Source organism: Urocitellus parryii, chromosome 16 (genome assembly GCF_045843805.1).
Source record: "Urocitellus parryii isolate mUroPar1 chromosome 16, mUroPar1.hap1, whole genome shotgun sequence".
Lineage (NCBI taxonomy): Eukaryota > Metazoa > Chordata > Mammalia > Rodentia > Sciuridae > Urocitellus > Urocitellus parryii.
Window position 1 is genome coordinate 15,821,667 of NC_135546.1, and position 26,410 is coordinate 15,848,076.

At 41.5% G+C, this 26,410-nt stretch overlaps 1 protein-coding gene across 4 annotated transcripts in view; it reads right to left on the reverse strand.

Moving 5' to 3' along the window:
• Tamm41 (TAM41 mitochondrial translocator assembly and maintenance homolog) overlaps positions 1-26,410 on the reverse strand; it is a 45,987-nt gene that overhangs the window by 4,714 nt on the left and 14,863 nt on the right. For 2 of the 4 annotated variants that reach the window (XM_077793452.1, XM_077793455.1), the window contains 4 exons: positions 25,720-25,870; positions 14,826-14,971; positions 6,476-6,641; positions 5,052-5,114 (listed from right to left, as the gene is read on the reverse strand). In XM_077793452.1, coding sequence (XP_077649578.1) covers positions 5,052-5,114; positions 6,476-6,641; positions 14,826-14,971; positions 25,720-25,870 — 526 coding nt within the window. Of the gene's footprint in view, positions 1-2,311; positions 2,394-3,992; positions 4,050-5,051; positions 5,115-6,475; positions 6,642-14,825; positions 14,972-25,719; positions 25,871-26,410 lie in introns of those variants that run through there. The other 2 variants (XM_077793453.1, XM_077793454.1) reach the window with 2 other exon arrangements.

Below are 26,410 nucleotides of genomic sequence, written 5' to 3' on the forward strand. Positions count from 1 at the left end.
CAGAATGGGCAAAACAGAACCATGGCATTGAGAGTCAGGCTGGTGCGGAGCCTTGGGAAGCAGCGCCTGTGGGAGGAGTGGGAGAGTCCTTGGGCACTCATGCTGCTGTGCACACTGGGCAAGCTGTTGGGGGTGTTGGCATGGACGGCGGGTGGTCTCTGACCTCACAGAGCTTACAATCCACAGGATCCTACTGAGCATGCATTAAGCTTGTTCTTTGTTTCTGCTTTCTTTCTAGAGAAAAGGGTAGTGATTTAGGAATTCTATGACTCCCCAGAATGCTTTTAGATGGTCTCTGAGAGAAGAGAGCCTGGTGAGAGAGAAACTTGGCTCTGTCTTCTGCTCCTTGCTCAAAATGGTGCAATGTCCCCTTAGAAGCATCCATTCTCTGCAGTGAGATGCTCAGGCTAGTCATTACGATATGGATTAGTGCTGCAGAAGGAGGTTTTGCCCGGGAAGAACACAGAAATCTCCATCAACATAGGGTTCCTGAGGCATCTCTTATGCTGAGGTCCAGCCTACTTCAGTGACCTGCAGCAAAGTTAATGAACACGGAAGGCCTCTGTGTGACCTTAAGTAGAAGGGTCCCTGACAGACAAAATTTCCAGAAAACACTATGAGCCAGAGATATGACTAGGATGACTGGTCTCTATATTCCTATAATTCTATATTTAGATTTTTTAGGGAGCAAATCAGGAAGCCCCCTACACTCTTCCCATTAATTTCCAACCACAGCCAGACATACCTACAAAGAAAATTTCTCCTGAGGCAAAAGTACAACTTTTTCTAAGAACTTTCAGCACGGCATAGTGAGTGGTGTGCACCTATAACCCCAGTGCCTGGGAGTGTGAGGTAGAGGTGTTACAAGTTCCAGGCCAGTCTTGGCAACTTAGCAAGACCCTGTCTCAAAATAAGATCAAAAGGGTGAGGGGTGTAGCTCAGTGGAGAGAGTATCAAGGTTCAATATATAGTACTGAAAAAAAAAAAAGCATTGGAAGAAAAAATTTTCATATTTTTGTTTAAATTTGAAGTGAAAAAAATTGGGAGAAACACTTTAGTTTTAAGAAATCAGAGAGGAAATGGTGACATTCTATTGTGATTCAGGAAAGGGCTGGAGAGGATCAACTGAGGCATTCCAGAATCTCTTCAGGAACAAGACCAAACCTGCCTTGTTAATTCACTTGAATCTTTTGAAGCTGAAGTGGTAAAGAGGTATCTGACCCAGAAGTTAGTCTGACTGTCCAAAGCCAGATGGAAAACAAAGCAAGACTTTGAGATCAGACTCAGAGCCTCCTCCAGCTCAGAGAGCAGCCTCTACCATCCAAGCCAGAACCTGAGTTGAGTCTGACCCCTCCTCTCCCTCTCTTCCTGTATTTTTTCATCACCAGCTTGAGAAGTGACACCATCTGCTGCCACCATGACAGGCAGAGAGGCAGGTATGAGGAGGCCACAGTCTTTTATAGTATTGAGCTGGCTGGCTTCAGCTGCTGACCTGTGACCTTGATGAGAAAGACACTAGTCTACTAAAGCCTGGTCTAGGAGAAGTTGATATTATTTTCTAAACAAGAAACTCCCAGGAAAAAGAGGGGGAAAAAAACAATAGTGCTTAGCTTTGGAAGCATTTCTGTTCTCACACTGGAACATGGGTGTATCCAATGTTCAGGAAATTTTAAAAGAACTATGAGAGAGTGTCAAGCTATATGAGAATACACTACCATGTCCTCTAACAGAATATACCAGATGCACAATCCTCTGAGCTGGTTACAGATACCTGATTTCTATTTCTTTCTAGGAAGAGTGACATTTATATAGCACCCGAGATGCCTTTTTAGGCCTCGGAACTCCCTGTGAGTTGGGTATTGGTATCCCTGTTTCATGGGAGAGAGGATCATTAACATACCAAGGTTAAACAATGAAGAAACAAAAAAATAGAACCTCAAACTAACGTCTTCTAACCCCAAGCTTAGCCCCTTTGGTTAGCTGTCTCCCCAGGCTTAGCAGAATTCTAGCTAAGAGGAAATCTTCCTTTCTACCCCTGTAGGGGTAGAGGCTTGCCAGGGAAGGAAGAGGGGGACTACCTTAACGTCTTAAGAAGAGATTTTCACAACCTAGTAAGATAGGCATAGAAAATAGAAAATCAGAAAAATTAAGCAAGTGGTTCAAGTCACAGAGGTCAAGATGTGAACGCTAGTCTCCAGGGTTCACAAGTCCCTGTCCCTGGCATTGCACTCAGCACCTCATCACAGCCCATGACTGCCATAAACAGAAACCACAGTACAACGTAGGGAAACCCACAGAATTTGAAGAGGTGCTCGCCATTCTCCAGTTTCTGCAGCCTCAGAGCCAGGTTACGTACTCTCTGTTGCTCTACTTCCACGGTGCAATGTGGCATCCTTAGAAGTGAAAGAGAAGCAAATAAGTGCTCAGAGGAAGCAGCATCCACACCCCCGGGACACCTGGGCTGCAGGCTCTGCAATCCACTGCCCCCTGCTGGCAATGAGAAAGAATAAGCAAAAGAGGCTGGATCAGCCTCATTCCAGGCTGGAGGTATAAGAGATCATGATGATGATGGCACTTTTAAAATCTTTTATTAGAGAAAAAAAATCACGCTTATTGAAAAAAAAAAAAAAAACCAGATCCTGTAATGGTGGCACATGCCTGTAACCTCAGCAACTCAGGAAACTGAGGCAGGAGGATTTCAAGTATGAGGCTAGCCTCAGCAACTTAGTAAGACCCTGTCTCAAAATAAAAAAATAAAAAGGGCTAGGGATGTGGCTCAGTGGGTAAGCATTCCTGGGTTCAATCCCCAGTACCAAACAAATACACCAAGAAACAAAAAAACTCCAAACAAAAAACACCACACAGAATAGTATGACAGATCTCCACATTTCCTCACTCGCTACAACAACATATCGGCTCAAGACTAATCTTGTGTCATTCAGTCCTTATTCACTTCTCTTTATCATGCTTTATTTTGAGGCCAGTGCCAGGCACTGTGACATTTTATCCACAGATATTTTAGTATGTTATCTCTGGAAGAAAATGGTCTTTTAAAACCCCATAACCACATTATTAACACAACTAAAAATGTAACAATAATAATTCTAATATTCCTTATAGAATAGAAAGCCAAGATCAAGAAAACAAATCGTCAAGCCTCGAGAAGGATCATGGCAAGGGAGTGGCGATCATGCAAAGCCTTAATTAACAGCCTGAATCACTCAAGCAAACAAAAGCACCTCACCTGTAGTCTTGCCAGGATAAACCAGCAAGAACATAGATTAAATGATTATCTTACTTTGAAATGCAAAGTTTTGCACCCCCAAGTGGTAGGAAGATCCTTACTTCAAATCTTCCTAGAAGTTCAGGAGGGCGATGCTATGTCCTGAGGCCCAAATGTTGAATGGGCACCCAGGCAGCTGGGCTGGAAGACACTGAAAGACCACACCAGTGCCCAGGAGATCACAAATGCAGGGAGCAGGTGCAGGTGGAAAGATCACTCCCTTTCTGGGGCTACTTCAGTCCTATTTGCACCTAAGATTACCAGTTTCTATTAATACATCTGTATTCTCTAGATTTTGAGCTCCTGGAAGGCAGGACAGTGCTGTGAGAGATGGTCAACATGAAGAAAGACTGAAGGAGGAAAGCCAATCGTTCGTTGGGAAGAATGGGGAGAAGAGCAAGTTCTCACACAGTGCTTGTGGGACTATGAATCAATATGGTCACTTTGGAGGGAAAACATGGCAATATCTAATGGTCTTCCAGAAAGAACATGCACGCGTCAAGGATTAAGAATCAATGGCTTTGCACTTCAACAGCATCTCGCAGTGAGAACATATGGCAGCAATGATCTCAGAATTCTAAAGACTAGAATTTCTAATTCTAAAGAGAGATGATTTTTAATTGATACCCAACTTAAGTATTAATTGTGTGTGAGGGTAGATAAAGAAATTTTCAGCCATGCATAGCCCCCAACTTTGTATCCTACGCACCCTTTCTCAGGAAATCACTGGATCATGTGCTTCACTTCATCAAAATGGGTACGTACACTAACAAAGCGAAAGACACAGTGACAGTGAATTCCCACAAAAGACAAAAGGACAGGTGGAGACACTCTCCACTGCAGGGGAGGAAAAGATATCATGTGGCTCATAACAATGTTAAATGCCAGCTGGGTGTGGTGGGGCACATCTGTAATCCCCGCTCTCAGGAGGCTGAGGCAGGAGGATCATGAGGTCGAGGTCAGCCTGGGTGACTTAAGAATGTCCTAAGCAACTCAGCGAGACCTTGTCTCAAATTAAGAAATAAAAAGGGTTGGGGATGTGGTTCAGTGGTAAAAAGCCCCTTGGTTTGATCCCTAGTACCCACCCCCATGAAAAAAAAGTTAAATGTAAATGCTGACTTGGCGAAACTACAAGTATTTTAGGATGGAGACAACCAGAGAATAAGCATGGTGAGGGTGGATGCAGGAGTCGAATTCTGATCCCCCATAGTGAGACACCAACAGATTGGACCTGAAGATAAACACTGAAGGAGCAAGAGAAACTCATTATTCTCAGAAATGACAATAAAACCAAAAATAACTCTAGAGACCTGGAATTATCTCTGAAGAGGGGGAAGAAGGGGCGGGAGTGCAGGGGACTGCTGTTTTACAATGTTTATATTTATGCGATAAATATAAAATCATAAGGAAAGAAGCCCTGCCAGGAAGGAGCTGTCGAAATATTTGACAGCACCTCAACTGGTGTGGCTTTTTTGGGCTACCAGATGACACTGCTCCTAGGCCTGTTTTTATGTTACTAAACATCTCAGTGTGTGACACTTAGAGTTTAGCCTTTCACCAATACACAGGGAAAGTTAGTCGTATTTTGGTTTTAACCAGGAGCACTAAGGCCACTCAACCCAGCTGGTGTGTGAATTATGGCTTTTCTCTCCTTTCTTTTTCTGTAGGGTGCTGAGGATCGAGTCTGCAGTCTTATGCATGCTAGGCCAGCAGTCGCCCACGGAGCCACAATCCAGTCGCCGCCATATGGATTTCCTAAAGTTCTTACCAGCAGTAAAAATGCCTTTGGTACTCTGTCTTATACTGGAAGGTCTCACGATTGCTGAAAGCCCTGTGAGGAAAAAAAAAAAAATAGGACACCAAGAAAACCAAAAACAGATGTTAGTTATCTTAACAGTTTTAAAACCTGAAAATAAATATTCTTTCTAGTTATCCAGTAAAAGCAGCAAATCCAGCTCTTCTGCTGCCACAGAGTGGCAGTGAAAAGGGCATCAGGACTGAGGGCCAGGACCCTGGAGGGGCCAGCTCTGGCACCGCCCAGCTGTGTGAGCTCGGAAAAATGACTGAACTGCTCTGGGCCCAGGCCACCTTACCTTAAAACAAGAGATGGAGAGCAGAGAACCCTCAAAGGACATTTTAGGAATTTCAGTCCATGTAAGGTTTTTGGTTTTCAATTCCAAAATGTGAAAAGATCAAAATCAAACAAACAAACAAAAAAACCCAAGGTTTTTTTTTTTTTTTTGTGTGTGTGTGTGTGTGTGTGTGTGTTTTTAATCTAGGAGAAAAATCTCCATCATGAAAACACATGTAGAGTGTATTCAAGTGAGGAGCCACAGTACAAGTCTTCCATCCCTTCAAAGCAGCAGCAGAGGTCAGACTGTTACTAGGACACGTTAAAACAAACAACAACAATGGGCCTCAGAACTTTGCAGCAGGGAGCATAAAAATGTGTGTTCTGAAAACCTGGGCAGGTCCTGCTGGAGAGCGAGGAGCCACCCAGGACAGCAGTGTTCAGCACTGTGATTGAGAATTACATCTGGCAGGGAGGCCTGCACCTGGGAGGGCTCACTAAAAGCTCAATAAATGATAAGAGGAGAAGGCACTCATTTGAGAGACATTCTCAATTTGTAATTATTTCTTTACTGGCTGACCTCGTAAATTACCTTTACCACCTCTGGGGAAGTAGATCTCTGAAGTTTCCAATTTTTTCTGACATTTGGGGAGGCCCTGGGATGATGCTGTGAAATGTGGGCCATGCCAGAAGGAACCTGCTGAACACAGACTGAGACACATCTAGTGGCTGGGGAGAGCTGTGTCCCAGCTGGTGTGATATTATGAAAACATTAAAAATGTCACCAGTCTCCTTCCTTCTTAGACCACCATGGAGAAGACAGGCCCATCTTTTAAACAACTTCTAGAAGTTATGTTCTTGGAACGAAAAGCAGTGCGGCTTCTCCCTTTGACAGTGATTTGGGATATAGAAATCTGAAAAAAGGATTTCCACCACCTTATTTCAAGCCAATGAAAATGTAGATTGGGAAAAACCCCAAAGTGTTGGAGCTTTTCTTCTTCCCTGAGGCAATCTCTCTCTCAATCTCCTGGGGAAGAAGGAAGAAATAATACCTCTCCACTGCACACAAAGCCTGCTTTAACTATAGCTAGCACTTCCTCGCCTCAGACACACAAACATACCCAGCCGCACCACATCACCGCAGTCAGGATCATGAGCAAGTTGGAGTAAAGTTTCTTCCACATCTCTGTTTTTTCCTGGAGGATCCATAATGTGATTTATTCGTTGCTGTAAGGTTTTGGGCAATGTCATCAGCTGAGTGAATTGTCCTTCTGGGCTTTTATCTATCTGAGGGGGGAAGAAAGAGAGAGATGATGTCTATGGAAGTGCTTTCAATTCTATAAATATTCAGAGACACATGGCTTCTATTTAAAATAACAAAAACAGGGATCTCATATTATGTGGGGCTCCCATGCATACATATGTAATTAAGTGTGTTTTTTTCTTCTGTTAAAAATAAAGTAAAATCAAATCAAATCACACAAACAATAAGCACCCACACCTAACCTAGGCAGCATGCTAGGGAAACTCTCTTCTTTCTGAAACTCAATGTCTTCGTGTTTAGAGTACCAAGTCCCTTCAAAAAGGATAATTCTTTTCCTATAATATTCCATTTTGACAAAAGAAGAGAAGCCTCTTTTAAGGATGAGTTTCTGACTTTCAGTTAAAATTTCTATTTGTCTCTAGTGGTTACAAAAGGTGGGCTACAGGTAACAAATACCTATCAAACCAGGGCACTTAGATCATCTTCCCATGTTAAATGCAGCCTTGAGTTAACATCACTGGGTCACACATTCAGTAATAGAGGGAAACATGTGCATTTGTGCTTCTTGTCCTTACAGCCTTTTACATACCACATTGGACTTCACAAATTGTAGGAATATACTGACGAGGAAGACTAATATTCACTTTTAATCCTCTGGCACATAGTAGGTACTCGAAATATATTGGATGAATGAGGGAATGAATAAATGAATCAATATAACTTAGCTGTTGTCACTTGCTAAATAAGAGTGAGCAATGTGAGTGGCTCTATTCCTAATGAGTTCTAAAGTACACTGTGAAAGATACATGAATAAAACATACAAAACTATGCATTAGACTCTTCCTGGAAATCATAGAATCAAAAGGTAGTCACAGGACTGTGACCAGACCAGCTTCACCATTACACTTTACTGTGCTTCATGGAATCACATTTTTAAAAAGTCTACATGTAAACACTGCTTGCCTGCCAAGAGGAGAATCAGCAATGCTGCCCCAAGCAGCACAGCATGTAATTTTATTTAAAAAAAAAAAAAAATATATATATATATATATATATATATATATTCAGTTGTAGATGGACACAATACCTTTATTTAATATAGTGCTGAGGGATCGAACCCAGTGCCTCACACATGCCAGGCGAGCGCTCTACCACTAAGCCTCAAAATACAGCCCCCACCACATTATTTTCTAAGTAGGAATTTCTGTTATATTCTTTTAAAAAATGTTTGGGCCTTAACTTATTTAAGAGAATAGTTAAAAAACAAAAAACCTGGACGAATAAATGTATGAAATTTTAGATTCAGGTTTTCTAACTTTGATCAATTTTCTTAATAATTAGAATTCACTCATTCTATTATATTTTTCATTCAACAAACATTTATTTTATTTTACTTTTTAACAATATTTTTTTAGTTGTAGATGGACACAATATCTTTTATTTATTTTTATGTGATGCTGAGGATTGAACCCATGAGATTTTTTAGCAAATCTGTCCAATCTGGACCTTACACAACTGGTGCCAGCGACGGTCCTAGAAGGAGACTCCCAGCATGTGAGGCAAGTGCTCTACCACTGAGCTACAACCCTAACCCAACAAATATTTATTAAGTCTACATATATTAAATGCCTGTATTTTCTAGTTTTGTTTAAAAAAATCTACGCAAAGAAGAAGGAAATACCATTAGTGGCTCCATTAAAGATACACAGGTGTTTTTTACAAAATCTAAATACCTCATATTTATTACTAGGATTGTTCTACATTCATAGGTTCCACCTTTATGTATCATTGGCTATACAGATGACAAAAAAATGTTCATATTTCTGTAGAATATCCTATAAATGATTTTTATAGATTCTTGTTTTGGAGCCATGTATTGAAATAGGTCAAAAGGATATTATATTTAAGTTATGCTTTGGCAATGAAATATAGATTCTAGGAATTTTAGAAATGCCAAAATGGCTTGAGTAATATGAGGAATTAGAAAACAGTGTTTGCCAATGCTTTCTCTTGAGGAAAAGAATGCACTGGAATTTTTATTTGAAATCGTATTTAAAGAAAAATTATTAGGTGACATGTTCAAATAAATTGGTAAAATGATTATTTTTATTTTTAGATTCTCATTAAAGTGTGAAAGTGGAAGCAGTTAAATTGTGAAAGTCAAAATACATTTTAAAAGTAGATATAAAAAAGGCTACATATTGTATGATTCCATTTATATGAAGTGTCCATTATATGAAGAGTGGGCCAATCCATAGAGACAGAAAGTAGGTTAATGGTTGCCTGGGGGAGAAGAAAGCTGGGGATTACTAATGGGTATGGGTTTCTGTACAGAGTGATGGAAATGTCCTAAAATTAGACTGTGGTGATGGCTGCATAACTCTGTGAATATAATAAAGGCCAATGAATTTGTGTACAACTATAATCCCAGCAACTCAGGAGGCTAAGGCAGGAAGATCTCAAGTTCTAGGCCAGCCTGGACAACTTAGCAAGACCATGTCTCAGAATAAAAAAATAAAAAAGGGTGGTGGGTATGGCTCAGTGGTACAGTGCGTCTGGGTTCAATTTTATGTTACATAAAAAATACATCAATAAAACTCATATTTAAAAAAAGCAGACAGAGTCCTGTGATGGTAGACACTGTGGCATACCACCCGGATCTGAGGTGGACCAAGGTACTGGGAAAGTCAGCCAAGTCCCCCTCCCGGAGTCCTTCTTAGAACTGTCTCCAGCCAAAGGGAGTTGCCTGTATCCAATAACTGGACAATGCCAGAGTACAAAGGCCTAGCCTCTGAGTCAAGTTGGGACAACTCTGAGGGGCCCTCTGGCTCCCAAGCACCACCACAGGACCAGAAGCCTTTTTTAGCAAATCTGCCCAATCTGGACCTTACACAACTGGTGCCAGGGGTGGTCCTCGCAGGCAGACTCCAAGATGGAATTCTGGAGCTGCCACAGTGCAGAAGACCAAGTGGAAGTCTGTGAAGTTGACACTCTCTCTGCTGATCAAAAGAGTAAAGGAAAAATAAAACATCACCCTGGGAGAGATGGCAGTGATTAGTACCAGCTGCAGCCCTCAAGGATGTGGTGGCTAATTTTGTGTTTCCTTGGGCTGGGCTGTAGTGTTCAGCTGCTGAGTTCAACACCAGTCTAGATGTTGAGTGGAAGGTATTTTTAAGATGCAAACAACATTTAAATCAGTCAACTTTGAGTAGAGTTGATTATCCTCTGTGATTATGGATAGGCCTCATCCAATCAGTTGAAGGACTTAAGAGAAAAGGCTAAAGTCTCTCTCTCCCAACCCCAGGAATTCTGCTTCTAGATTCAAGGCTGCAAGGCTGACTCCTCCATGGGTCTCAAAACTCAAAACTTGCCAGACCTCATCAGGCATGGTACCATATGCCTATAATTCTGGTGACTTGAGAAGCTGAGGCCAGCCATCAACAATGTCAGGAGACCCTGTCTCAAAATAAAATAACAAGGGCTGGGGATGTAGCTAAGGGGCAGAGCATCCCTGGGTTCAATTCCCAGTAATGAAAAAAAGAACTCACCGGATCCCATAACTCATGAGCCAATCTCTTAAAATCAATTTCTCTCTCTCTCTCTCCACACACACATTCATTCATATTCTCTCTCTCTCTCTCTCTCTCTCTCTCTCTCTCCCTCCCTCCCTCCCTCCCTCCCTCCCTCCCTCCCTCCCTCTGTTGGTTCTGTTTCTCTGGAGAATCCTGACAAACACAAGGATTGATGGACCCCCATTATATCCCCATTAAGTGTGGCCCTTATAAAACCAAATAGAGCCTGGTGGGTTTCAGCAGACTCTGTTACAAACTCAAGCAAGTAGGAACCCCAACAGCATCTGCTGTGCCAGATGTGGTAAATCTTCTAAAAGCAGATCAATAAAACTATGGGAATGTGTTTGGGATCACAGACATAGTGAATGAGCGCACTTTTCTCCATCTCAACTAGGTCAGAGGATCAGAATCAGCTCTCCCTCACGGGACAGAAAACAGTACACTTTATGGTTTGCCTCACAGCTAGAAATCCCCCCCCTCTGATATACTTGAAGGAAGCCAGTTTATTTGGACATTCAATATATCACCATGTTGATCTAGATCACTGACATAATGTGTCACCTGGTGAGCTATAAGGAACAGGTACACTGGAGGCCTTGGCAGATAGATTCATTCCAGAGGATCTGAGATACTGATGAAGATTCCCAGAGCCTACCACCTAGGTGAGATTTTTAGAGGTCAAATAATCTTTTTTTTCTTTTTGGTATTGGGAATTGAATCCAGGGGCACTTAACCCCCGAGCCCCATCTCCAGCCCTTTTTATATTTTATTTAGAGATAGGGCCTTACTAATTTCCTAAGGCTGGCTTTTAACTCACCATCCTCCTGCCTCAGCTTTGTAAACCACTGGGATTACAGGTATGTGTCACCGTGCCTGGCAGGGTCAAGTAGTCTTGATCCCTAAATGCTGGGACATCTTCTCTAGAGAAGAAGTTAACTTATGGCATCTCATGTCTCTCACCATTAAGACAGAAGCACAGTGATGTGCTGGGCCTCCTTAGGTTCTAGAGGCAGAACAGAGAACAATGTTCAGACCCAATACCAAGAGAGAGGAGAGGATGACAGCTTTACCTTTCCTGTCCACAGAATCTAGCCAGTCCACTGCATGGGGCTCAGATTCATCAACATGGTGTACTATGTGACAGAACTCATGGGGCTCACTTTAGAGAAAAGGAGGAGTGGAGGGACAGCAGTGGGCACTGGATCACGGCTCCACTGTACTACCACCCAGTGGAACAATGGTTCTCAAAGGGGGACAATTTTTTGCCCCACACAACAAATAATTTTCTGGCTTAAAATTTTAGCAGGTCACATTGAAAAGGTCTATGACAGATACCAAGGAACAGCTAAGGCACCAGCTTGGCAATGATACCCTGTGGGGATGGTGTAGTAGATGTCCTAAATTAATGACCACTGCATCATACCATTCCAAATGACAGAGACATAGGTCTGGGAACCGAGTGACCTGCTTAGCATCACCTCCAATGACCACCTGGGAATCAGTATGTCTCATCTCAAAACTCTAGATCTATGGATTTAAAGGTCCCAGTTCTCAGAGGAGGATGGCTTCTCCCAAGACACAGCAAATATCTCACTAAACTTAAAGTTAGGACTGCGATAGATTATTTTAGAATTCCATGCTGAAAGTCCAGGAAATGAGGTGCTTACATATCAACAGGAGCAAATGACCCTGATCAACAGGAGGTAGGGTTGCAGATACAGATCCCTCAGCATCCCTTGCCCAGATTTTTTTTTTATATTTATTTTTTAGTTGTAGTTGGACACAATACCTTTTTATTTTATTTATTTATTTATATTTTAAAAAAATATTTCGTTTTTTGGGATGGGGTTGTGGCTCAGCGGTAGGGCACTCGTCTAGCACGTGCAGGGTGCTGGGTTCGATCCTCAGCGCCACACAAAAATAAAATAAAGATATAGTGTCCAACTGCAACTAAAACAAATTTTTATTTATTTTATAAATACCTTGGACACAAAACCAACTGAAAACTAGATCATACATCTGCTTTTGCAGATCACAGGGAGGAGTTTGAATAAGCTTAGCTTTGTACTAAAGGAAATTCCAATCCTTTTCTTTTGCTCAGTTTTTAGAAAAGTTGGCATGTAGAAATATAACCCTTCACTGTCCTCTAGATGTCTCTCTGAAGAAATTCTACAGATACTGACATTTGGGGTCCTCTAATAAAATAGCCAAGTACTTGGAACATGATTCTATATGAAGCCCATCAGCTGGTATACCCTATCTGTCACAAGGAACTCTCAGTCTGCATTTTAGTGCCTCACTTTTTAAAAAGAGGCCAGAAAAAGCATCCAGATATTTGAGGAAGACCTCTAATACAATAGATGAGCGAATGAAAGGAACTAAGAAAGACAAATAAAGGGAGCAAGAAAAAAACTTCAAAATTATGATAAACATCATTAAAGAATTGAGGAAGAGATGATGCATTAATAAAGCAAGAAAAAAGAATCTCCAATGGGACCTGAAAATTCAGTAGAAAAGTTAAACAATCAATCTTGAAAGATTCTTCCAGAAAGCTGAACAGAAAAACCTGAGGAAACAGGAAAGAAAGGAAAAAAAAAAAAAAATCAAAGCAGGAGTTCTACAAATAACAGGAATTCCCAAAAGAATAGACTAAGAAAGTGAGTATGAGGAAATTATTTCAGAAACAATAGGTTTTCTAAAACTAAACTTCATAATTTTCCAGATACAAAAGGCCCACCAAGTGCTCAAATAATAAATTTAAAACAGACGTGTTCAAAAATAAAAGCAAGTCATCACAAAAGTTAACAAAAGTGGCTGGGTGTGGGGCATATGCCTATAATCCCAGTGACTTGGGAGGCTGAAGCAGGGGGATTGCAAGCTCCAGGTCAGCCTTAGCAACTAAGTGAGGTCCTGAGCAACTTAGCAGGTCCTTGCCTCAAAATAAAAAATAGCTCAGTGGTTCAAAGCCTCTGGGTTAAATCCCCAATACCAAAACAAATAAACAAACAAACAACAAAAATCTGCAAAAAGGAAAATATCCTAAACACTGTCAGAGAGATTAAAAGGGGTCATATCCAAAGGATAGGGAATCTGAATGCCACCAAATATTTAATGCAATACTGAAAGAAGAAATGGAGTTGTGACTTAACCTTCTGAGGGAAAATGATTTCTACCTTAGAATTTGATATCTAGCCTATTACTGATTGAATGATCCATCAGTGAGATAGATTTATCAGAGGTATCTGATCTCAAACACTTGCCGCCCTCAAAATCTATGTGAAGAAGGTACTAACAGACATACTTCACCAGAATTATGGAGGAGGAAGATACAAGATCCAGAAGACAGAATAGCAAAGGACAGACTAACAAGGGAAATTCTCAGGGTGATAACAAAAAGAAGTTAGGACCCTAATCCTAGAAAACAAGTAGCCTAGGAAGGGACAGAACAGGGGCCTCATGGAAGAATGTCCTCAAGGGGCCGGGGGAGAAAACACTCAATGTATTTGATATAAGTAGATGAGTTTTATAGATCTCTGAGAGGTGGAGGATTTTTTTTTCTTTTTCCTGTGGTGGGACTGAACCCAGGGCCTTCCCCATGCTAGGCAAGCACAAGAACTCTACCAAATAAACCAAGCAAGCGGGAGGGGGGAGGCAATTAACTCCAGGAGAAACAAGTTGTACAGGAAAGGGAATTTCATAATACTGTATCTCAGCAATAAAAGAGAAGCTGTCAGAGCCCTGGGGGTGGAGCTCAGTGGTAGGGCACTTGCCTAGAATGTGCAACATTTTGGGTTCCATCCCCAGCATGGGGGGATTGTCATAATGAAGTAAATGCTGAATATTAACGTAATGAATAGTTATAAAATAACTATAGTGGAACTCGAGGGGGTGAGGTAAGAGGGGAAAAGTGAGAGTGAAACAGGAGAAAAAGACGTGTGTGTGTTGATGGGGTAGTGTAAGAGTGAAAAAAAACGTCGTCTTCACAGTAGGATGGCAAAAATAAAGTATAAAGCTGAAAACAGTCAAGAAAGAAGTCAAATCCTGTTATTTAGAAGGGGGTGGTAAATATCACAGGAATCAGCTACAAAGCTGAAGAAGCTGCCTCTGGAGTAGATAGAGAAAACAGAGAAGGGCAGAGCAGGGAACTGTTATAAATAGTTATAAACCTCAAGGTACCACTTGGCTTTTAAACCATGGGCAGATATTTTGATAAAAGTAAAAATTTAAAAAGCAGAAAACAAAAATACTTTAATTTGAAGCAAGCATGGCAAAATCCCTTAAAATGAGCAATGATTGTTCTGGCATTTCACATTATCTGTTCTTTTCTTGTTTTATAAAGAATTCTTGCCAGGCACAGTGGTGGATACCTACAATTCAGCAACTCAGGGGGCTGAGGCAGGAGCATCACAAGGTCAATGGTAGCCTGGGGAACTCAGCGAGACCGTCTTAAAATAAAAAAGTTAAAAAAAGGACCAGCAGGTACAGCTCAGTGGTAGAGCACCCTGGCTTAAATGCCCAATACCAAAAATAATAATAATTCCTGTTTCTTAAAGTTGTCTCTTCAGTTCAATTCCCAGTACCTCATGTAGCTCTTGCCTTAGGAGCGATGGAAGTTATTTCCCACCTACGGTTTACCTCCAGTCTGCCTTGCTGGGTTTTATACACCACTTGGGGATTCTCCTGTAGAATGCTGCTGTACAGCTCGCGGAAATGGGCCATGTTGGGCAGTACAATGTTCAACACTTTTGTCTTATCCTCTCCAATCACCATCCGAAAGTCACCTAGTTAACACAGACAGAAAAATAAACTCCCATTTAGAATCCCCATTTGCATGTAGGAACTGTAGCCCCCACACAGGTACTGCCCTGCTTCGGCCTGGCAGGATCTCTCACCCAGACACTTTGCTTCCTTAAAACTGTGAACAACTTACCCAAGGAAGACAGGTACTTATTTAGAGCTTCTCAAATCACAAAGCCCTATAGACTAGTGAAAACACAGTTACCTAAGTACACAAGGTAATCATCAGGGAGAAGCTAGTTTCTTTTTGTTTTTCTAATGCAGAAGATTCTGTACTTATAATCCTTTATCTTAAAAGCAACACTCTGCCTGTGGCCATTCATGGAGACAGGAGCTGTGTATTAGCACTTGAGATTTGTCCTTGTCATTGCTCACTCATTGTGGATCTGTTTGCATGGGGGCTTCCGGGGAGCTTTATGAATGTAATTAACCTTACTGCATTTGATGAGGGCAAGAGCAGTGAGTCTTAAAAATTCCAATAAGAAGAGGTTTATATTTAAGATGAAATTAAAGGCAGATATAATCTGAAAAGTTGCAAGTGGTGAGAAATGAGGGTTATGTTTGCCCGTGGCATGAAATGAGCTGAAACATCAATAACAAGCACAAAGAGCAACTTTTGAAACAAAATGCAAAGTGCCTGCCTCTGCTACTGACAATCATCAGTGAGACTCTGAGGAAAAGAGAATATTTGAGTGAATACCCAGTGGGCGAAGTGAATTCAAAAGAGGTTGGTAGGAGTTGGGGTGCAGCTCAGCGGTAGTGTGTGCTTAGCAATTGTGAGGCCCTGGGGTTCAATTCCCAGAACAAAAGAGAGAGAGAGAGAGAGAGAGAGAGAGAGAGAGAGAGAGAGAGAAAAGGAAACTGGACTCTCCCAGGTTAAGCACAGTGAGAAAAAATATGGCTGAAACCTTTCTTGGACAGACAGCTAAGTACCAGGGAGGTGGCAAGTACGGGCAGATGCCCCAGCTTCTGAGAAGCCCCTGGGACTAGGAGGATGGTATAATTTGTTATCCAAACTAGGTCATTTTAGAGGATGAAGAGAGCACAACAGACAATTACACCAGAACAAGTATTAACTGTCAAACCAGGGCACACTGGTTATCCTTGCCAATTTACTGTCTCTAGATGGGAGAAGAATTCAGAGACCACTGCCTGCCACATGGATTTTTCTAGAGCCAACTGATGTCTTATTTAAGGAAAAGTAAAAATATAAAGAGGTCTGCCAATGGTCTGAATAGGATTTGTCCCTCTGAAACTCATGTTGGAGTTTAATGTCTTTGGGGAGGTATTAAAAGGGAAGAAACTTGACTCTGGGGCTTAGAGGTGGGGCCTTTTAGAGATTAATGAGGATTAGATAGGTTGGTCAGGGTGGAGGCCCCATGACTGAACACCGGCAGCCTCCCAGAAGACAGACATATGTAAGTTCCCTATCACTATGTGATGCCCTGCACCACGTGGGACTCTGCCAGCAGGGTCACCACCAGATGTGGTCTCTTGGCCTTGAACCAGAAGCATGACCTCAAATAAATCTCTCTTCTTTATAATTTATCCAGAGAGGCTGCACTTCAGTAAGAAATAAAATACGCTGGTTTTTTAAGTTTCAAAGGTCCAACTTACACAATAGTTTGGTAGAATGCAGCTGGGGATATAGGTTTCAGAAAACCAGAATTCTAAACACCCTGAGGAACTTGACCTTGGCATGGGCATTGACTGTTCAGGTGAAGGTGCAGAAGAGATCCCCTGGTAACATGCTGCCCAACTTTGGATGAATTTGTTATTTTGTTCCAAATTGACTGATTGATTGATAATAGTGTGGGGGATGAAAAGCAGGGCCTCACTCCTGCTAGGCAACTGCTGTATACTTGCTGCTACCCTATTTTAAAGGGACAGAGAGTTACATAGTTAAAACCAAGGATCACAGCTAATGAGGGTGTTGAGAAACTGGTCCTTTTACATATTGCTGCTGATATCAGAAACTGCCAAAATCCTTGGAGGGCAGTGAATCAAGAAACCCATGGCTGGTGAGCAAGCCTAGAGGAGTAAGAGGTAATGTTTACTAAACATCTGGTACACACCAGGCACTGCTCCCCGGGTTGTTGTGCTGCCCCATTTCACCCACGCAGCTCTCCTCTCCGACAGACCATTCCTTCTCCAGTTAGTAGACAAGGCAACCGCCACAGAGGTTAAGTACTTGCCTAAGACTTCCCAGGAAGTATGAACATATCAACAATGGGCTGAGGCTGGGCGCAGGGGCACACACCTGTAATCCCAGTGGCTTGGGAGGCTGAGGCAGGTGTTAAAAGCCAGTGTCAGCAACCATGAGGTGCTAACTCAGTGAGATCCTGTCTCTAAATAAAATAAAAAATAGGGCCGGGGATGTGGCTCAGTGGCCAAGTGACCCTGAGTTAAATCCCTGGTAGCCCCTGCCCGTGAAAAAAAATGGGCTGAGGACATAGCTCAGTGGTAGAGTGCTTGTCTGACATGGGTAAGACCCTGGGTTTGCTCTCCAGCACCACAAGAACAACAGAAACCCTGTTCGTTGAAGTGTTATTTGTACTGGAAGCAAGCCAAATGCACAATAGGGTAAATGGATTAGCTATGATGGTAAATCCATATCCTATCACGGACCAACAGTGTACCACCATTAAAAATTACAGCCATCATATATAGCAACATGGAAAATGGTCGTATAATAATGTGCAATAAGAAATGAGGGTTCAGAAGTACAACAACAACAAAAAAAAAACTGCAAAAAAGAAAAACCATGAAAAACTAGACAAAGGGATCTTATAAAGATGGGGGGTTACAGGGAAGCTCAGTGGCAGGGGGCCTGCCTCGCACGCACAGATGTGGGTCCATCCTCAGCACCATGCACACAAAAGAAGTTATTTTTGCTCTAATAAAATATCCACTTATTCTGGGTTCTGGATATATGTTCTGTGCTATCTCTTAGCCTTAGCAAAGCTTCATAAAGTTGAAATGATTTCAGTTTTACAGATGAGGAGATTAAGGTTCAGAGATAAGGTGCCCAAGGTCCAAGTGTCTCTCAGTATCAGAGTAGTAACATTTTAGGCAACTATTTCCTCTGCCATTTTTCCTCACTTCTATAATGCTGATGTATTACTTCTAGCATTTAAAAATAAATTCACAAGACATATAGGTATGATGACAAATGTGAATGGAGATGTGGCTGGGTTAACTTCCAAATGTGCAAACCCTGATGCTTTTATTGAAAACTCCTATTAATCTTTGAAGGGATGAAATGTCATCAAACTCAATTTCACAGGGCTGCCCCTGAAATGAAAGATTACTTTGCACCACCGCTGAGTCCTAAATATCCATGTTAATCCTTCTCTTTCTATACTTTCCACACACACAAAGTTCTTAGAGTTTAGATAGTAGATGGATAAGCTATGATGGTAAATCCATATCCTATCATGGAGGAACAGTGTAACACCATTAAAAATTATAACCATCATATAAAACAACATGTATTCAATTGATTAAAATGTAAAAGCAAATGAATTCAAATCCTCTCCCTAAAGAACAACTGCATGCCATGACTATAGGACCTAGAGAACACCCTAGACTCTGAGAACAAGGACTAGGCTCGTTCAGTTCTGCAACCCTGGCCCCTCCTACACTGCCTGACACAGAGAAGGCACATGGATAAATGTCTGCTGAATTGAATTTCTCCAACTGCCGCACAGCAGAACCCCGTGCCCAGCCACAGGGGATGGTAGGTAAACGGGCTGATTACTTGTTTCTTCAGAACAAAGTGAATAAAATCGTGGGCACAGTGTGAACCAGCATCTGATCATAAGAATCAATTTTCTTATCTTTGGAGATCTGTTTGCAACAGATTGAGAAAAACTGACTCTTAGCATTTATTTTATCTTTATTGCTGGTTTTAACTCTTGAATGTTCTACCCAGAGAATTGCCAGAATAATGCAACAGGGCAAACAAAAGAATAATCTCTCTTTGGATTTGATGCTCAGAGATTTGTAAACCATCTATAGCTCTGTGATCCAGGCATGCAACCAGCAGCCAGGGGCCTAATTATGAACTTGAGGGTGGGAGAGGGGTGCACAGCACCAGGGAAAGATTCTTCCAAGGTTGGCAATGTCCCAGGGTGATTTGAGTCAAGTTATTTAGCTTTTCTGAGTCAATTTCCTTCTCTGTCAAATGGCTTTACAATCCTACTAATTCCACCACCTCACAGTTGCTTTCAGATTTACAGAGCTAATGTATTAGAGAATGTTTTGTTAAGTAGTAAAGCAGATACTGCTGATAGTAAGATTTGTACATAGGATGGGCAAACTGGCACCATGATGCACACCTGTAATCCCAGCAATTTAGGAGGCTGAGATAGGAGGACTCCAAGTTTGAGGCCAACTTGGGTAACTATGTGAGACACCATCCCCAAATAAAAAAGGGCTGGAGATGTAGCTCAGTGGTAAAGAGCCTCTGGGTCCGGGGTTTAATCCCTGGTACCAAAACCAAAAAAGAAACAAACAGGATAGGCAAAGGATAGAGGAGAGAGGAAGCCCTGCATCTAAGATAACAATTATTGGTTAACTTTTCCTTTTAAAAAATTAGTCACAATATTGTTGTTATTTCAGTTCACTGAACATCTGGGTGGCTACTAAGCCCCAAGAGCTGTGTTAGACACTGGAGATAACAATGATCTTGGCCCTACCTCAGGCAGCAAATGACACAATTTGTTCAGTGCAGGATTTTATGTGGTAGTTCAAGGACTGTAGCCCAAACTAGATGGTTTCTTTTTGCAGTTCTAAGGACTGAACCCACGGCCTTAAACATGATAGACAAGCATTCTACCATGGAACTAAATCCTCAGCTCTTTTAATTTTTTATTTTGAGACAGGGTATCACTAAGTTACTGAGAATTTGCGATCCTCCTGCCTAGTCTATGAGATTACAGGTGTGCACCACTGCGTGCGCCTGGTGTGTCTGTCCTGATACCACAGTTATCTTGTTCTGGAGTGGTGTCTATGTGGCTTTGACGGGCACTTCCCTAATACAAATAACGTTGAGCATCTTTTCATGTGCTTATTGTCTATTTACATATTCTATTTGACAAAAATGCCTATTCAAATCCTTGCCTGTTTTTAACTTGGGTTATTTTTATTGTAATTGTTAGAATTCTTTATATAGGGGCTGGGGATGTGGCTCAAGCAGTAGCGCGCTCACCTGGCATGTGCGGGGCACTGGGTTCGATCCTCAGCACCACATAAAAATAAAGATGTTGTGTCCACCGAAAACTAAAAAAGTAAACATTAAAAAAAAATTCTCTCTTAAAAAAAAAAAAGAATTCTTTATATATTTTGATAGTAGTTCCTTGTCAGATATATATTTATAAACATTTTTTCCTACTTTGTTAGTTGCTTTTTACTTTCCTGATGATATTACTTGCAGCACAAGTTTTTAATTTTTATGTGGTCTTATTTTTTTTTCTTTTATTGTTTCTGCTTTTGGTATACATTTTGGAATATATCTGAGAAATCATCTTTCTAATCTAAAGTCACTCTTTGAAGAGTTTTATCTCTTACATTTAACTCTTCTATCTATGATTCATTTTGAGTAATTTTGTGTGTGGTATGAGTTAGGGATCTAACTTCATTCTTTTGAAATAGGACAAAATAAGTACTTTGTATTTTAAAAAATGAGTAAAGCAAGCAATGACACATTCCTTTAAACCCAGGTACTTGGGAGCCTGAGGCAGGAGGATGCCAAGTTTGAGTCCAGCCTGGGCAACTTAGTGAGACCCTGTCTCAAAATAAAAAAAGAAAGCAAGGGCTGGGAATATAAACTCAGTGGTAGAACACCTGGTAATTTAATCCCCAGTACTGCTAATAAACCAAAAAATAAAAGAAACCTAAGGCAGTTTTTCTAAGAGCCAGCCTAATGCATTACTCAAAAGGCATTCTCAAAAATATCTCCATAGCTGCAGGAAAGACACTGTACTGCACCAACTCACACACAGAAGAGGGTGAGGTGAGAATAAATTGCTGAAGTACTGTTATATAAATCTGAATTATTTTTCTTTTTTCTACTTTAGAGAGGTATAAAGTGAGACCCTGGGTTCAATCCCCAGCACCAACCTCCTCCAAATCCTGGAAACACAAACAAAGACAAAAATTCCTTTCCTCCGAAAGACAAATTAAACCAACCAATAAATAAAATGTATAGTGTGTCAGACTGTGGAAAATGTTGTAGAGGAAAAAAGTGGGGGGCATGGAAGAACAACAGGCAATATTGGGGTGGCAGGGAAGACCTCAGATTATCCAGGATGGAAGCCTGTGGGAGCCCTGGGAGCCAGCAGGACCATGAGGAGAACTGTCCCAGCTGTGACCCATCGCGTACCCTTCACGGAACAGTGGGGGTGAGAGCAAGGGTTCTGGGATTAGACTCTCTGAATTCAAATCACAGCTTGGCACTTACACGAGCTACAGCACTCTCAAACGTAAAATGGGATCCATATAGGAATGAGCTTCCCCGTTGGAGGGAATGAATGAGTTGACACGTGTAAAGCACTAAGAGAATCCCGACACAGGAGTCACCAGGGAGTCAGACGTTACTCATGATCCGTGTCCTTTGGAAATGCTACCTTTTCAGAAATAATCAAGTATACACTGCTACCTTTTCAGAAATAATCAAGTATACACTGGTCACAGAGGTTCCAGCTGTCGCCTCAACCAAATCAAGTCGGCCAAGGAGACAGCAGGCCTCCCAATCCTGATGTGGCCTCCTGAATCCTCTGAGTCCCCCTGCCCCCATGACCAGAGCACCCAGTGGCGCTGCTGGCAAAGTTCTGGAAGGTATTACATCACAGAATAAATCTGTTCACTCCAGAGAACAAAAATGTCTCCCTACTGGCTTTCACCAGAATCCAGGCATGAGGAAGTTTACTCCTGCTTTAGAGCGCGGGTGCACACACTGAATTTCCTCCCCCAAGAATCGACTGGCAACTTCGTTGCTGCTTTGCTTGTTCCTAGAAGTCAGCTTGCCTGTGTTCAGGCAATCTGGCATGGACAGCAGTCCATTCATTCTCTCCCTGGACAGTGCTAGGAGGTGTTTTTTCACTCCTTAAGGACCTTAAATGGACAGATGAACTAGGGCTGTCAAGTTCCCATCCACCTAAATTTTCCAATTTGAACATTTTTTGTCAACATGTAACAAGTTTTCTAATTCTGGCTGGGCTGGTGATATAGCACAGTGGTCAAGTTCTTGCCTAGCAAGTATGAGGCCAGGGTTTAATCTCCAGCACCATGGGGATGGTACACACACACCTGAAATTCTAGCTACTAAGGGAGGCTGAGGCAGAAGGATCACAAGTTCAAGGCCAGCCTCAGCAGCTTAGTGAGACCCTGGTCTCAAAATAAAAAAATAAAAAGAACTGGGGATATAGCTCAGTGGTTAAGGGCTTCTGGATTCAAACCCAAGTACCACAGTAAATAAACAAAACAGTAACAACCATTTTCTGAGCACTATCAATGAGATAAGATGCTGGGGCTTTTATATATATTATCTCACTAAAAACTTCTTTATGAGATACTTATTTCTACCTTATAAATAAGAAAATGGGGGGCTTGGAAAGAGTCAAGCAACTTCAGAAAGCTGGTGGTAGGTCCACCATATACTAGATGAGGGAGCTTGGTCAGGTAACCTCTCTGGGCATCAGTTTTCTCATCTGTAAAATGGGACAATAACACACCAACCAAATCAAAAGGCTCTCATGAGGATTATTAAACCAGTTATCACATCCCAAATATCGAGGGTAGCTCCTGGCATACAATAGTGAGTGTGGCTTTCTCCAGCCATAGACTTCAGGTCATGTACCCTTCCCCTAGATGTCCCCTCGACTTCTTCACATATGCTGTTTTTTTCAGTTCACCACTGACTCACTGTGCCTGCATGTGTTTACCAGTGTGAAGTTCCTTAGAGCAGAAGTTCTATCTTCAGATCTTTGGGTATGAGTCGCTGACTCATTTGATAAATGTTAAGCCAGGATCGTTACCTAAAATTAGTCATTTTTATAGTTTGCACTTACTTAAGAAAGCTCCAGGTGACTATTTCAAAGTCATTTGGTATTCTTTTCCTGTTTACTGAAGTGCTGACTTCTAAGAATAAGTGAAGGACTAGAAAGCTTTCTCGTCCCTAATTTTGCAGGCCTTCTTCCTCCACCTACTCCTTTCTCACCCATCATTTACAATAATGCTGCCATAAATAGGGGCCCCAGAGCAGTCAAAGTGACCTTTAAGTACTATATAAAATGTATGGGTTGTTATTATTCATAGTAATACCGGCAGATCTTGACTCTGCCAGTAAGTACTAGCAGGAACTTGTCCAATTATCGCAGAGAGGCACTATTTTCTCTATCCCTTCCTCTTCTCTTCTCCTGGAAGGAGAAATGTTGAACTTCACAGGCAAGGGACCCCATATAATCTCTCAACAGGGAAAAGATGCAAAATGTCAAAGTTGTAAATCAAAGAGAGGCTGGGTGGGTAGTTTCAATACTAGAATATTCTGAGGTCTTGGGAGATTTGGGTTTAACAAACGGTCAGAATTCTTTCAATTCAAGGATACTAGGTTCTCAGAAGCCTAGGAAAGACAGGAGGAAAACTGGCCTTTTGACACAATGCCTGAAGCAAGTCTCAAAGCTGTGAAAATGACCTACTCACGGGACCTACATCCTTTTCTACCCTTACCAGTCTAGTTCTAGCAAAACTCAGCTACAGATTTATAGCAACTTGAATGACACTTAAGAAAATCAAAGACTGGGGACATTGCTCAGTGGCTGAGCATGTGTTCAGCAAGCATGAGGTTTGGATTCAATTCCCAGGACTAAAAGAGTCAACAGACAGGTAAAAGTAGTTCCATTACTCTCTAGTCAATGTTCAGAATTTATTAAAGAGAGCTTCCAGCCAGAATCCACCCTGCACTATGCAGATGTTATTACATGGGAGAAAAAAATAAGAGTGGTAACACTGTGGGCCCCAGAGAGCAGTCTCATCTTCTCTCAAAGTCTACCCATCACAAGAGGCTTCTTCTCTTTTTGAGGTGCTGGGGATTGAGCCAGGGCCTTGTGCATGCAAGACAAGCACTCTACCCACTGAGCTCTAGCCCCAGCACCACAAAAGGCTTCTGTGATGCTTTTTTCCACGTGGGAGTTTAGGGAGGGAACAATTTCAAAAATGGACTCTCTTTTCCCCACTCACTGCATGCACGTGGACCCATTTATTCTGGTAAGTAGTCACGCTATTCTTTGCCTCTTTTTTTTTTTTTCTTTTGTCTTTTCGTTTTTATGTAGATGAACAGCACACCTTTATTTTGTTTGTTTATATGTGGTGCTAAGGAGTGAACCCAGTGCCGCACATGCTAGGCAAGCGCTCTACCACTGAGCCCCGGCCTCAGGCCTACTCTTTGCCTCTTGATGAAGGGCATGGATGCTGCCAGGTGAAGCTGGAAGCAAAAAAAAGGTCAGGGTTACTTCACTTCTGTTCTTTCCAGTGTTGCAAATACAGCTGTGCTGTGCTAGATGCATTTCAAGAAGAAGACAGAAGAATAAGACCTCTGAAGGCTCTTACAGCATTAAATTTCCATGAAATATTATCTGTGTTGAGATTTGGAGAATAAATAAGCTGTTTTGAGGACCGAGTTCTCTGACTTACACTTAAGAAACTGGGAAAGACATTATTGATTTAAGACAGTGGTTTTTAAACTTTTTAAGTAGCAGATAATTTTTCTTGTCAATGAAAGAAAAAAAAAATCTTTTTTGTTTAATGGTACTGGGGATGGAATCCAGGGCCTTGTGTATGGTGGGCAAGCCCTCTGCCACTGAGCTGTGGTGTTTTACCACTGAGCTACACTCCCAACCCTTTTTATTTATTTTAAAATAGGGTCTAACTAAGTTGCTGAGGCTAGCCTCAAACTTGCAATCCTCCTGCCCCAATCTCCCAAATCACTGGAATTAAGGTATGCCCCACCACATTCTTTTTTTTCCCAATAATCTTTTTAGTTGTAGATGGACACAATACCTTTATTTTATTTATTCATGTTTACATGGTGCTGAGGATCAAAAGCAGTGTCTCACACATGTTAGGCAAATGCACTACCAGTGAGCCACAACTCCAGCCCTCCAGTTGTTTCAAGAAGCCCTCAGAGGCATACTGAGTTTGAAAACCACTGGTACAGAGAGAATGAGAAAACATATAGTAAAATGTTAAAACTGGTGGATCAGGAAAATGGGTTTATGGGAATTTTCTGTTATTATTCTCAAAACCTTTCTATAGATTTGCAATCATTTCAAACTAAAAATAAGCAATAGCAACAACCAAAAATCACCCTTGGATAATATCTGGAGGGGAGGCTGGGATTGTGGCTCAGTGGCAGAGCACTCGTCTAGCACATGCGAGGCCCTGGGTTCAATCCTCAGCACCACATAAAAATAAATAAATAAAGGCATTGTGTCCAACTACTTCTAAAAAATAAATATTAAAATAAAATCTGAAGGGTTGTGGAGAGGAGACGGGAGACACTGGATGTAGGGAGGCAAATCAGAAAGCTACTGCAGTAAGTGACACAGGAAGTGATAGAATTTAGAACTAAGACCACTGCAGTCCCAGGGCAGGGTGAGGAGCAAGCTATTTGCATAGCGTTCAAATGACAAATCTCCTTCTTGGAAAAGGTTTGGGCACACAGGACACTAACCAGAGTAGGAGAGTCCAGCGATCTCTATGAAGAGGTCTTCCTCAGAAAAGCTTTCGGGGAGCATGAGGAAAGCAGCAGTCACAGCGCTCTTCAGATTTTTATCAAGCGCTGACCTAAGGATGACGTTTTCATTCATTGCGATAATTTTCACCTGGAAAAGGCAAACATTCAGAAGAAAAATTTTAGAAAAGGAGTATTGCTCAAGCCACAGGTTGACACATATAGCTGGAACCATCCCAGATGCCGACCACTGAGGATCCTGGAATATTAGTTTGATTGACATGAAATGATTACTATTCTAATAAGTAATCCCAGAATCTCCTCTTATGCCAAAATCAGAGAAATCATCACATAGGAAGGGATCAGAATGCCAAAGAAAACAAAATTAATATTCTTTTTAAATGAGGAAACTCACCATAGGCTTTGAAAAAGAATAAACATCCTTTGGGAATATCAATACTTTTATTTTTTTCATCTTAATTTTTAAATTTTCTAGTGAGAGAAGGCATTTTCTTTACTCAGAACTCACCTCTTTTCTTGCCCACAAATAACCTAGGCAGTTTATGTTTTATGATTTTTAGATACACAGATTTCAAACTCGGTGAAGGAAAATGGAAAGAAAATTAGTTACAATTGAAAGATCATGGGTTTTAAATATAGATCTGGGCTCAAATCCAGGTACTTACTAACT